Source organism: Vitis riparia, chromosome 16, assembly GCF_004353265.1.
Source record: "Vitis riparia cultivar Riparia Gloire de Montpellier isolate 1030 chromosome 16, EGFV_Vit.rip_1.0, whole genome shotgun sequence".
In the NCBI taxonomy this organism is placed as follows: domain Eukaryota; kingdom Viridiplantae; phylum Streptophyta; class Magnoliopsida; order Vitales; family Vitaceae; genus Vitis; species Vitis riparia.
The window spans coordinates 15,303,370-15,316,464 of record NC_048446.1 but is presented as its reverse complement, the minus strand read 5'-3'; the positions used below and the strand labels follow the sequence as shown (position 1 = coordinate 15,316,464).

The window sequence follows — 13,095 nt, the reverse complement described above, 5'->3', positions numbered from 1 at the left end:
TAGTAGATTTTGAAACGACTAAAATGATTAAAATGGAATTATGTGTGGTGTTGATCAATGTTAGGAATAACATGGAATTAATTATGAACATGGGATGAACAAAACTTGTCTAATTTGTGTGTTTAGAGAAATTTTCGGAAAAGGAGTAGATGTTTAAAAATAAAAATATAACTATTAATAATCGAATATTTTATTCATTGAATTTTACAAATAAAAGTACCATGAATCTTTTATGGCAATTGAATATAATTTTGGAAACTAAATGGGAAATAAATTTCAATAAACCAAAAAAATCCCAACTAAAAAGATTGCTCATATCCTCTCTTTCCTTTCTCTCTCAATCTCTCCTTTGACCTCACTTCACCCTTAAAATCTCCACCACTTTTTCTTGGCTTCAATCACATTTTTTTTTCTTTTCATCTCCTCTCAGAAATCAAAATCATGGCTAAGTCACTGTATTTTTTATGCATAATTGCACTGGTACAACTCTTAGAATTCATCCCTTCTTGCATGACCCAATTTGCGACTACCCCACCTTTGCCGGTTCTTCCAATTCCCACAGCATCCCAGTTGAAATGGCAACAGAGAGAAATCATAATGTTCTTCCACTTCGGCATGAACACGTTCACAGATTCAGAGTGGGGGACTGGGCAAGAGAACCCCAATCTATTCAACCCCACTGGGCTTGATGCTAGACAGTGGGTCAGCACAGCAGCTGAGGCTGGATTTTCTTTGGTGATTCTCACTGCAAAGCATCATGATGGCTTCTGCTTGTGGCCTTCTAAGTACACTGATCATTCAGTCGTGAGTAGTCCATGGAAAAACGGCCATGGAGATGTGGTTAGAGATCTTACCAATGCAGCCAAGGCTCAAGGCAACATCGATGTTGGCCTGTATCTCTCGCCATGGGACCGACATGATCAAAGATATGGGAAAAACCAGGAGTACAATGAGTATTACTTAGCTCAACTGCAAGAGCTTCTTAAGCAGTAAGCCATTAATGTTTCTTCATAATTTTCAAAATAAGTGTTATTCTTAAAAATAGGATAGAATATGAACTACCTTAAAAAAGTAGGGAATCGAAAAAAAAAATCTATTGAGATTTGATCTATATTATGGCAGATATGGGGTCATACAAGAGATTTGGTTCGATGGAGCAAAAGGTGAGGATGCAGCAAATATGTCATACTACTTTGAAGAATGGTTTGAAATGGTGAAGGAATTGCAGAGTTCCATTAATATATTTTCCGATGCTGGCCCTGATGTCCGCTGGGTTGGGAATGAGAATGGATTTGCAGGGAACACTTCATGGTCTACCATCAATCGGACATTGCTCTCAATCGGGAATGGAGATAATGTTGGGTAAGTGTCTTTCCATCCAAGCAAACCTAATATTATTTTTGTTTCTATATATATATATATTTGAAATGGTGATAGAATACCTTGAAGACCCTTTAAAGGAAAGAAATCCGAATACAGGTTGAAGAAAATGTTATATATCTACATCATGAAAACTATGTAAAGGTTCTAAATGGACAGGCATCCTCTTATTAAGGGTCTAGCCTTTGCCTTCAATGTTTAGGAAGAAAAGGAATATAAGCAAGGAAACTAAACAAAAATATTATCAATGTTATATTATTAAGAGTGTGCTTGTAGTTAAAGTGTTTTTATTAAAAGTGTTTTTTTTTATTAAAAAATATTTTTATGAGAATGTGAAAAAATGATTTTAATGGTGTTTTTGATAATATGTCACATAAATATACAAATGTGATTAATATTAATAAAAATATTAATGATAATGGTAATAGTAATTATATTGATATTTAATAGTTTTATTTAAAAATATTTGTATAAGGATAATTTGATATTTCTACAATTTATGATAATAAATGTAGTAGTAATAATATTGATATTTTATAATTTTTTAACTAAATAAAGTCTTTTCCATCTTCCAAAAATTTTGAATTTTTCTACTTTTCCAATCATGGATAAATCCCACAAGTGTAGCACCTATATATATTTCTAAAAACCTTTAAATGTTGCTTTTAATATAGAGGATATGATTATGATTTTCCTACTGCCCCAAGTTTTGACCCAGAAGCAAATTATTACATGAATGAGTATTAGCTTGATAGACCAGTTTTTGAAACCTGCTTAGAATAGTGTTTTTACTTTTACCTTTATTGAAGTAAAAGTAAAAGCAAATCCCTATTATAATGTGATTGGATTTTATATTTAAGAAATGTATTTTTTTATGATTTTTTTTTTAAATAATTATCATATTATAAGATTTTTTTAATAAAATAAAATTTGTTTTTGTGCATTGTTATTGATTTTATAATATCCCTCATCGTTGGAGAACAGTGAAGTGTCATATATATATATATATAAAGGGTTTTCACAACACACTATCCAACCCTTATTTTTAGGGCATAGGTCCAATAGAAAAGCAAAACCGGGGTCAGATTGTAGGGTGTATGTGTGCCACTGCACCCCTGAACCCGTCAATATCGAGTGAAGAGTGGGTCGTGATAGTTTCACCATTGAATCTCTTCACATCTTCAAAAAGTAAATAAATTGTATTACTTGTTATGTATTCTAGTAACGTAGATGGTTTGGGATGAAAAACTACAAACATAAATAACATTTAAAATATTTTTTTTTAAATAAAATATTATGATATCTTCTAACTTTTTAATTCCTGTACTGTACGCTATGACCTAAATGCATATGACTATGTGTTGATTATGATACAGCTACCTCAACACTGGTGATCCTCAAGGGACGGATTGGGTGCCACCAGAATGTGATGTTTCAATCCGGCCGGGATGGTTCTGGCATGCATCCGAACAACCGAAGGAGCTTAGCCAACTCCTTGAAATATACTATAACTCGGTTGGCAGAAACTGTGTGCTGCTATTCAATGTGCCACCCAATTCAACTGGACTTATATCCGAAATTGATGTTCAAAGATTGATGGAATTCAAGAAGGCCATTGATACAACATTTTCAACCAATTTGGCTGAGAAAAGCTCGGTAGATGCTAGTAGCCAAAGAGGAGGTCAGAATGGTGGCTTTGGCCCTGAAAATGTGCTAGACGACGACAATTTATGGACATACTGGGCACCAGACGAGGGAGCAGCAGGCCAGCATTGGATTGAAATCAAGGCGGCGAGTGGAGGCCTGAGGTTTAATGTGATAAGGATTCAAGAACCGATCGGGCTAGGTCAGAGGATCATAGGGCATGAGGTTTATGCAGATGGGAAGCTGATTGCGGAAGGGACGACAGTGGGACACAAGAGGCTTCACAGGCTTGGAGATGTGGTTGAGGCTACTGTTGTGAAGGTCCAGATCTTGGAATCTAAGGGAGTGCCTTTGGTATCCTCCTTTGGCCTGCATTTTGATCCTTTTGGGCAGCCAAATGGGACTTCAGTTTACAAAGGGTTGTCTTATTGACGGTTTTTGCTTTTTGCCTTACTGCATGCAATTGCTCATTGCCCATGGTATATTGTTTGAGCTCTCAGATTGTTTTATATATACAAAGAGAATAAGCAGTGGTAATGGTATAAGGCATAAAGGTTGTTGGGGTTCCTGCTATGGCAGATGTGAGAATTCTGAAGCTAACATTTATGCATAGGAAATAGACTCTTGAAAGCAAGCCATATCCCACTGAAAAATATACAAGGGGGCCTTCCTATAAAATGGCTCATCTCATGCTAAATTTTGGGAGGACTTAGTGCTAGTTTGGTTTTGGTTTTGGTTTTGGTTTTGGGTCTTTTTTTTTTTTTTTTCTCACTTTAATTAAAAGCAACTTACTTTAAGCAACTCACACTTGACCCTCACACTTAGCTTTCTTCGTCACCACAATTTTGCTATTGTTGCCACTATTGTTATTTCCAGATTTCACTTCCAACACAAACGAGTGATTTCTTCTTTATTTTCTCTTCTTATCTAGGGCTTGTCAGGGAAATTTTCTTAATCACTCTTTTCTCCTTCAAATTTGTGTGTGTTTCTATAGAATTTTTTTTGCTTTATGGTTTTGTTGGTTTATTTGATTGTTTTGGTATTTATGGTTTGTTTGGATGCATGCTGGATTTTTATGGTATGTTTGATTGTTGGAAAGTGAAATAAAGAGGCGCTGAAGTCATAAGGAATGCTTTCACACCCATACGCATGAGAAAATATTTGATAAAAAAAAATAGAAATAAAAATCATAAGTTTGCACTATTGGGCTAGCCCACATGTGGGTTCCAACCCATGAGAATGGTTTTTAAAAAGGCCCACATTTTGGGCTGCTCTTGTTGCTGGTTTTTTGGCAGCACCTACAGCTATGTTTGGAGGTAGAGAAGACTAGATTTGAGAGCAGATCATGAAGGAGAAAAGAGGAGGAAAAAAGAGGAAAATAGGGGTTGAGTCTTGGAGTAACGTTTTAGGGCTCAAGAGTGCTGAAGGTGAAGTTCATTGTGGGTAATTTCCCTCAGTTTTGCTTATGAAGGTTACTCCTTCAACCATTGTGGTAATCTTTGTGGTATACTCTCTTTCTCTTCTTTGTACTTCTGAGAAGAGGATTTTCCATCTCTATGCTAGTGAGAACTTTGTATGCCTATTTTTAGTTAAAATGGAAGAAGGATTCTCTATGGTTTTTTATCTCTAGGAGAAATTTTTTCATATTACATATGGGTCACATAACAATGTGAAATCGACAATTTTATGAAATTAATAGCCAAAATATTTGCATCTTTTTTTGTGTCACCTTGACTTATAAGTGATATATCGTTGAAAAATCACGATATTTTAAACCTTGATCATGAATTATTATGTTATTGCATTAGGTTGTTTAGTTTAAGTTGATAGTTTTGTTCCATTTATTCTTACTTAGGACTTTTCTAATGTAACGCGTAAATCAATATATAACTCTTTAAAAAATATTTCAAGAACAATAATTTGAACACTCGATCAATTTAATTTCATCTATATATAATTTCAACCATATATCTTGACCTCTAAGTACTTTCAACATCTTAATTTTTATTAAATTAATACGTAATCTAACAAAGGATTCAAAAAACCTAAGTTGTGAGTAAGAATGAAAATATCAGTAATTATGGATATATCGGTACTTCCATTTTACAGATATATCGGAGATATATCGACGAATATTCTAACACAAAATATCGATGAACCTAAAATTGATCTGAAATTATAAAAATTAAAGAAAAAACTCTTAAAAATAACATTATAAGTATAATAGAATTGTAATTGATATATATAATATAATTTATTATATTTGATAATAATATTGTATATGTTAATAAAAAAATATGAATTTCATAAGTATACATTTATTATTAAATTATATTAAATATTATTCGACAACAATATTGTGATATTTGATTATAATATGTTCAATTTAAAACTATATTTAATATTAAAATTATAATTTATTTAATTCAATTGTATTAAATGATATAAAATAAATGATAATATATGTATAATTTTTAATACTTAATTAATATATTGTGGACAACCCCATATCTAACACTATAAAATAAAACAGCTCTTTGATTAATTGAACATGTGACAACCCTCTATGTAAAATATTAAAACTCAATAAAGTGGAAAACCTTTCATCACATGGGCCACCACCTCATAAATTAATCTTATTTTTCTTCTCCTGAATCAATGCTCAAATACATCATAATCGATGTCAGAGTTGTGAGATACTTTTAATTTTATAGATGTTAATAAAAATGTGAAATTATCGTAATTATCTTGAATATGTGTAAAAATATGAAAAAAAAATATTATATTTAACATTTATATATGTGTATAAATAAATTAGATTTAATATAATGTCTTGAATATGTGTGAAAATATGAGAAAAAAATTATATTTGATATTTGTATGTGTATAAATAATTTCTTTTTTAACTTCGTATGGAAACTTAAAAAATGTATATAAATTCATAATTTATAAATTTTTATTATTTAATTAAAGTTCAAAAATAAAATATTTTGAAATTTCAAAACAAAATATAATAATAATAATAATAATAATAATAATAATAATAATTAACAAAAAATAAATTAAGATCATAGTTGCAACTTGAAAAATATAAAAACAAAATAAAAACTATAAGTATTAAATAGATTTTTAAGAAAGATTTTATTTATTACTTTTTTTCTTGAAATCTTAATATATTAATTATCATGAGTAATTAACTAAATAGTTGTAATACTCAAATGTCATCATTCATCATCCAATTGTATTAACTTTTAAGCTCAAATATGCATTTTATATGGACGTTAGGCCAAACCCATTTGCTAGAAAAAGATATGTCCCTTTTTAAAAACTATATTAAGGGTGTCAAGTATTTTTGGGTAATAAATTGTTCATATATCCTTCAGAATAATTTTAAAACTTATTATATCCTTCTATTCCAATTGGACAAAGTATATACCCTTTACTGATATTATCATATTCACCTAACCATTTATTGTAATTACCCCAATTAAATATTAAATTTTAAGAAAATTACTTTTATATTGTTGAAAGAAAAATTTATTATGTTATCAAGTAATTAGGCATTTCATAAATTATGATTTAAAAATTTTTGCTCATTCACCTCTTAACGAGCAATTGGTTATTGGGTTGTGTGGTGTTCAGCCCGTGGTGCATGACTATGCCCAAAAGTGGGCTACATTTACCCAACAAAAAAAAAATAGAGGGGAAGAGTAGGCATTGAACCATCGGTTGTTAGGTAACTATCTAATTCACTAATTTAACAATTGGTTCAAACGGTTCATAACATGTTCAATAGTTAAACGGTTCAAAAGGAGGAATCGAACAAGAAAGACCACCAATCCATGGTTTGATAGGTCAAATAAGTTGATCCGACCCAATTTTCAAAACATTGTAAATACTTGAAATGATAAAGGATATTTATGTCAAAAATAAGTTATTTTTCAAATATGAAAATGGTTAAATTCATAAATATAGGATTATTTCATCTCTTTTAATCAATTAATTCTATATATTACAACATTTTTTATTTTAAAATTTATGATAAATGATATCAAATATAAATTCTAACAAATATTACACATCCATAACAATAAAAGAAATTAAACTAGCATTTAATTAATATATGCGCACACTATATTTCCTAATTGTAGTCTAATTTAAATGGTCAAATACCATATATGTATATAATTTCATCTTTTTAACATATACTTTATTTGATATTCAATATTTATATTGAATTGAATGCGCATTGGATAATTGAAAATTGGAAAATGTTAATTGGGTCACTAATTTTACGTGGTAATATTGATGAGAAGTCAAAATCTTTTGCATTTAATTTATTTTAAATTCTTATCATATCATATAAACACTTGTCATTTAGGCATGCCTAGAGTATGTCATTGAAACAAATGGTACATGTAGAGAACTCTTTTAAAATGTCATTAAATTAAAGTAAGGTTGGTGCTATTGATGATTGGGGATATTAGTAATACAAAGTGGTCGGTCCCTCCATTCACAATTGTAAAAATATTAATTGTATCACACTTTAATAAATCATTTTTATCATGTATGGTAGATAATTGAATACCAAAACCAACTTTTGTACTTAATAAAAACATATCACTTTTGTATCTTGCATCCCATTATCACTTATCATATAAGAAAGATGATAAAAATTATTATGATGATAAAGTGGTAAAGGAAAAAGTCCTAACTAAAGTTAAAATTCATTTGTGTGTAATATTTTTTTATTAAAATGCTTTTAGCCTATAGTATTTTTATTAGTAGTGCTCTCATTAATGAATATTCTAAAATTCATTTGGGTGTAATATTTTATTGAAATGCTTTTAACTTGTAGTATTTTTATAGTAGTGCTCTCATTAATGAATTTTTTTTAAGAAAATTCATTCACTAATTGAAAGTTACTTATGGAAGTGATTCTGAAAAAGTGTTTTTAATTTAGAAAGTGTTTTTTTAAATAAAATAAAAATCAGATGTTAAGCAAAATTTAAGAAATATTTTTAAAAAATATGATAAAATCACTTATAGTGGTAGAAAATTACTTATAATGTTTTCTAAAAAAACATGTGATAAGTTATTCTTCTAAAAACACTTACAAAGAAAACACTTCTATTAAAAATACTTTGAATAAAAGCATTATCAAACTCACTTTAAATATTTAAGAGTATTTTTAGTAATATTTTATATAATAAATAAATAAATAAATATGATATTTAGAAGGATCATTTATCAAATGATTCTCCAAAAATCATTTCTAGTGATTTTTTTTAGATTTTTGAAAGTCATTTTCAAAATTTTTTAAATCTAATAATTATTTTAAAAAAAATCATGTATTAGAAAACATTTCTAATATCTTTCAAAATCCTTTTTAAAAAAGCTCTTAAGTGGTGTTTGTTTTTTTATTAAATAGAAAAAATCAAAATATTTAATTTTTTTTATTCAACTAAAAATAACATATTAATATCGGTCAATATAATTAAACTGAATTTATTAAAAACAAATTCACTATAATTATATTCATTAATATTACCATATTACTTTTAGCTGGAAAAAAAATCAAATATTTTAACTTTTTTTATTCAACCAAAAAACAAACACTATCAATCTCCCTTTTTTTTTAATGACTTTTATGATACATTTTGTAAATAACAAGTTATTAGAAAGTGACTCTAAGCTTAATAAATTGGAATATGGCTAGAGTGATCAGCACATAAGTTAGCAACGGTCGATATAAAATATTAATCTTAAGAATATTACAACTCAAAAGTTCTATGGGCTTTTATAATATTCTCTATCTTTTTCTGTGTGTATATCTTTCATGACGTGGACCACCACCTCATAAATGAATCTCATTTCTATTCGCCGGAATCAGTATTCGGATACATCACAATCCACTTAAGTTAGCAACCAAATAATTAAGCCAAAAGGCAATGCATATAGTAAGGTAATTAAAGCATATACATAGATAGGAAGCGTGACGTGTGGACGAGATGAGCTTCCATGCAAATGATTAGGCATAGCCAACTCCATTTAATTTTGTGAAAGCACCCTTCGAGCTAATGCAATAATGGAGATGTTAGAAGGCACGACCGCCCCCTCATCGGCATCCGATCAAAAGTGGGGTTGGCTCAATTATAGCAATGAAAAATCCAATCAATCCTGCTTACAGAGATGATGATAAAAAGCTAAGTCACATTCTTTTAAAAGAAACGTTAAAAGTAAGAATAAAGTTTAGGAGATTATCATAAATAATTGTATACCATGCTAACAAAAAGTGCACATATTCCAAGTATTGTATAGCCATCTACAAGATGCACATTTACCAATTCCATGCTCTATTTTAACAAAATTTGTATGTTGTGCTTACCATGTGAAGAGATCTTGAGAAGACACGAAGATACCCAAAGAATTTTTTGTCCTAAGAGACTCCACCATGAGGGGAACATGGTGTTTTTATTTGTTGGTTTGACTTTCTCGATTGGTGATACTCATGGGAAGTAGACGTATGTGGCAAGAAAAAATATGGATACCGATAAATAAGACTAGACCCAGTAAAATTATTGTGTAAAAGAGAGTACATGCTACAAAAAGCCTTCTTGTGACTTTTGTCTTGTGCTTGAGAGTGATTGGCACCCCCCACTGACCCCAATGGCTGTGCACGGGTCTCTCGTGCCCAATGAATATTATTTTGTAGTCTTTTAGAAACAGAACCTCAGAGCCATCCAACTTTTTACTCTAGGATAATAGTAGATCAACCCGTGAATGATTGAAACAAACAATCAACGATTCTATAGCTAGAACCAAACAAACTCCAACCAGAGAAGATTGCTCATATCATCTATCTTTGCTGTTCTTCTTTCTTTATTGGCTTGGCTTCAAACAGAGAATCTTCCAGCCACTTTTTATACTTCTGGGCTCTTACTCTCTTCTTCACTACTCCTAGCCATTAATTATGGATAAGTGTTGGTATTTTTTGTGTATGATTATACTGATAGAGTCTTTCAAATTGGTTGATTCTAACAGAGAATTAGTCATAACCCCACCATTGCCTATTCTACCTCTTCCCAAGTCATCCCAGTTGAAATGGCAGGAGAGGGAACTCATAATGTTCCTCCACTTCGGTGTCAACACTTTCACTGATTCTGAGTGGGGCACTGGCCATGAAAGCCCTGCTATTTTCAACCCAACTGGGCTCAATGCTAGTCAGTGGGTCGAAGTTGCAGTAGAGGCAGGAATTTCCCTCATGATTCTCACTGCAAAGCACCATGATGGCTTCTGCTTGTGGCCTTCTAAGTACACTGATCACTCAGTTGTAAGCAGTCCCTGGAGGAACGGCCATGGGGATGTGGTCAGAGACCTTGTCACTGCAGCTGAGGCTCGTGGCGTTGATGTCGGCCTGTATCTGTCGCCGTGGGATCGACATGACCGACGATATGGAAAGGAGAAGCAGTACAATGAATACTACTTGGCACAATTACAAGAGCTTCTCCATGAGTAAGTTACTGATACACAATCGGTTTGCTTTCTAAGAAAAGTACTCAAATTTATTGTACATTTGTAATCTTTTTGGATTGGATTGTTTTTTTTTTAGATATGGGAATGTGAGAGAGATTTGGTTCGATGGAGCAAAGGGCGCAAATGCGCCAAATATGTCGTATGACTTTGGAGACTGGTTTGCCATGGTGAAGGAATTGCAGACTTCAATTAACATATTTTCCGACGCCGGCCCTGACGTCCGGTGGGTTGGAAACGAGAAGGGATTCGCCGGGAGCACATCCTGGTCAACCATCAACCGGACATCACTGTCCATTGGAAATGCAAGCATTGTTGAGTGAGTCCCTTAGAAACAAAGCAAATCCTTCACTCTTCCCATTAATTTTTTATGTGATTTCGTGTAGAATTCTTTAATTATTTGATATATGCTTACTTAATCAAGTCTGTTCAATATAAAATAGACTGGAATGGACTAATCTGAAAGCGAATATTTTCCCATTTCCCAAACAGCAATAATTAATTGCATAAGCTCATTTTATATTCAGAATGTGAAACACATGAACCATTACTTAATTCTAATGTGCCACCTGAAGACCCTAACTAAGAACTTGTTAATTTTGATGCAGTTATCTCAACACCGGGGACCCGAAAGGGACGGACTGGCTGCCGCCGGAATGCGATGTTTCGATCCGGCCGGGATGGTTCTGGCATAAATCCCAAAAGCCGAAGAAACTAAGCAAACTACTTGAGATATACTACAATTCAGTTGGGCGAAACTGTGTGCTACTATTCAATGTGCCACCCAATACAACCGGACTTATATCGGAAACCGATGTGCAGCGATTGAGAGAATTTAGAAACGCAGTTGATACAATATTTTCGACGAATTTGGCGGAGAACGGCGCCATAAAAGCTAGCAGCCGGAGGGGAGGGAAGGATAGTGATTTTGGCCCCGAGAATGTGCTAGACAGTGACCATTTATGGACTTTCTGGGCTCCAAGGGAGGAAGATGACGAGCATTGGCTTGAAATCAAGGCAGCAAATGAGGGGCTGAGGTTTAACGTGGTGAGGATTCAAGAAGCGATCGGGTTGGGGCAGAGGATCAAACGGCATGAGATTTACGCCGACGGTAAACTGGTCGGAAAAGGGACGACGGTGGGGCACAAGAGGCTTCACAGGCTGGGAGGGGTGGTTCATGCCAGGAGTCTGAAAGTAAGGATATTGGAGTCAAGGGGAGTGCCTTTGGTGTCCTCTTTTGGCCTGCATTTTGATCCCTTTTGGCATCCACCACATGGCCACTCACTTTCTAATGGAAGTAGATTTTGAAAAATAAAAACATTAATTTTATAAAACATTTTTTAGAATATGAAACTTTTAAAACTATTTTTAAATTTACAATCGCCTTAAAAAAAATCCCATTAAAAATTGCTTTTTGAAAAACGACTCCATTTGAATATTGAAGTTATCTTTTTTAAAAAATAATTTTTATATTCAAAATTGAACGTAAATTTAAAAATAATTTTAAAAGTATCATATTTTAATAAATATTTTTTAAAATTATTGTATTTTTTTTTTTCAAAAATCCCTCATCCGACATGTTTCGCTTCAAACCATAATGCGATTGGTGTAGTAGACCCATGCCATAGTGTTAGGCCTCTCTTGTTTGATGTACTAGAAAAGAATAAAGCAGTAGTAAAGGTCGATCAAATTCTCAATAAGGGAGCCATCAAACCAACCATATGGGATGTTGTGACGTTTCTGGTTCCTTTTTGTGAGGTGGGGTTGAGCTTTCAAACCAACCACCCTCCCAACTACTTTCACTGAGACTGTAGAATGAGGAATAAAGCTTTTCGCCTTGACAAAAGCAAAGTTAGAAATCAGTCCTTTTCTTCCCAACAATGGAGTACAACTTCACATGTGCCCGACATATGGTTCACGAGGCGCCGTTCCTTTTTTATTCGAATTACTCATTAAAGATAAAATATAAATTAAAAATTTATTTCTATGAAAATTAGAATCTACTCTTTGATATAGTATAAGATTAATTACCTTAGTCAAGGCTAGTTGGGATAGAAATAAGTCATGGGAAAACCCTATTCCCTTTAAATGGGCCAACAGAGTCTTAAGATTTTGGCTATGGGAAGACGTGTCTCAATTGAGAGATGGGTGTCATCATTAGATAGTAACCTACTACTTTGAAATGTGCAACGGTGCGTGCACTCCATTATTCCGAGTGGTCACCAAAGATCTTTTGGATTTCTGTGGGTTTAAAAACAGTTCGCATATGAGAGGATTAGGGTACAAAAATATGTTCTAATGTGTTGAGAAAATGTCGCCTTCTGATCCGATCCCAAGCTCCAGGAATTGCAGTGTGCCACCTAGCCTGTCCAAGGTTGGCATATACTAATAATAATCAGCATGAGAATAATGATAATGATAAAGATGATTTTTTTGGTCCGATATGATATGATATTTTGTATGGCATTGGATGCAAATGATTTTGGGTGTCTGAGTCCATTGACCTCGCCTCTCCCGGTCTAATATGATTTTTGGTCA

General features: G+C 32.5%; 2 protein-coding genes across 2 annotated transcripts; both read left to right on the top strand.

Annotated features, from left to right (window-relative positions):
* Positions 1–317: 317 nt before the first annotated feature.
* On the top strand, positions 318–3,651 carry LOC117934183 (alpha-L-fucosidase 1-like). The gene is made up of 3 exons (XM_034855816.1): positions 318–989; positions 1,123–1,362; positions 2,757–3,651. The coding sequence occupies exons 1-3, from the start codon at positions 442–444 to the stop codon at positions 3,454–3,456; spliced, it is 1,488 nt and encodes a 495-aa protein (XP_034711707.1). The 5' UTR covers positions 318–441; the 3' UTR covers positions 3,457–3,651.
* A 6,176-nt stretch (positions 3,652–9,827) lies between these two features.
* On the top strand, positions 9,828–12,435 carry LOC117932948 (alpha-L-fucosidase 1-like). The gene is made up of 3 exons (XM_034854276.1): positions 9,828–10,539; positions 10,637–10,876; positions 11,166–12,435. The coding sequence occupies exons 1-3, from the start codon at positions 9,998–10,000 to the stop codon at positions 11,863–11,865; spliced, it is 1,482 nt and encodes a 493-aa protein (XP_034710167.1). The 5' UTR covers positions 9,828–9,997; the 3' UTR covers positions 11,866–12,435.
* The last annotated feature ends 660 nt before the right edge of the window (positions 12,436–13,095 follow it).

Excerpts from the sequence above, each read along its gene's own strand:
- LOC117934183 (XM_034855816.1), top strand. The coding sequence starts at position 442 with ATGGCTAAGTCACTGTATTTTTTATGCATAATTGCACTGGTACAACTC. Across the intron at positions 990-1,122 it reads CTGCAAGAGCTTCTTAAGCA|ATATGGGGTCATACAAGAGA; the intron begins GTAAGCCATTAA and ends ATATTATGGCAG. Across the intron at positions 1,363-2,756 it reads GGGAATGGAGATAATGTTGG|CTACCTCAACACTGGTGATC; the intron begins GTAAGTGTCTTT and ends ATTATGATACAG.
- LOC117932948 (XM_034854276.1), top strand. The coding sequence starts at position 9,998 with ATGGATAAGTGTTGGTATTTTTTGTGTATGATTATACTGATAGAGTCT. Across the intron at positions 10,540-10,636 it reads TTACAAGAGCTTCTCCATGA|ATATGGGAATGTGAGAGAGA; the intron begins GTAAGTTACTGA and ends TTTTTTTTTTAG. Across the intron at positions 10,877-11,165 it reads GGAAATGCAAGCATTGTTGA|TTATCTCAACACCGGGGACC; the intron begins GTGAGTCCCTTA and ends ATTTTGATGCAG.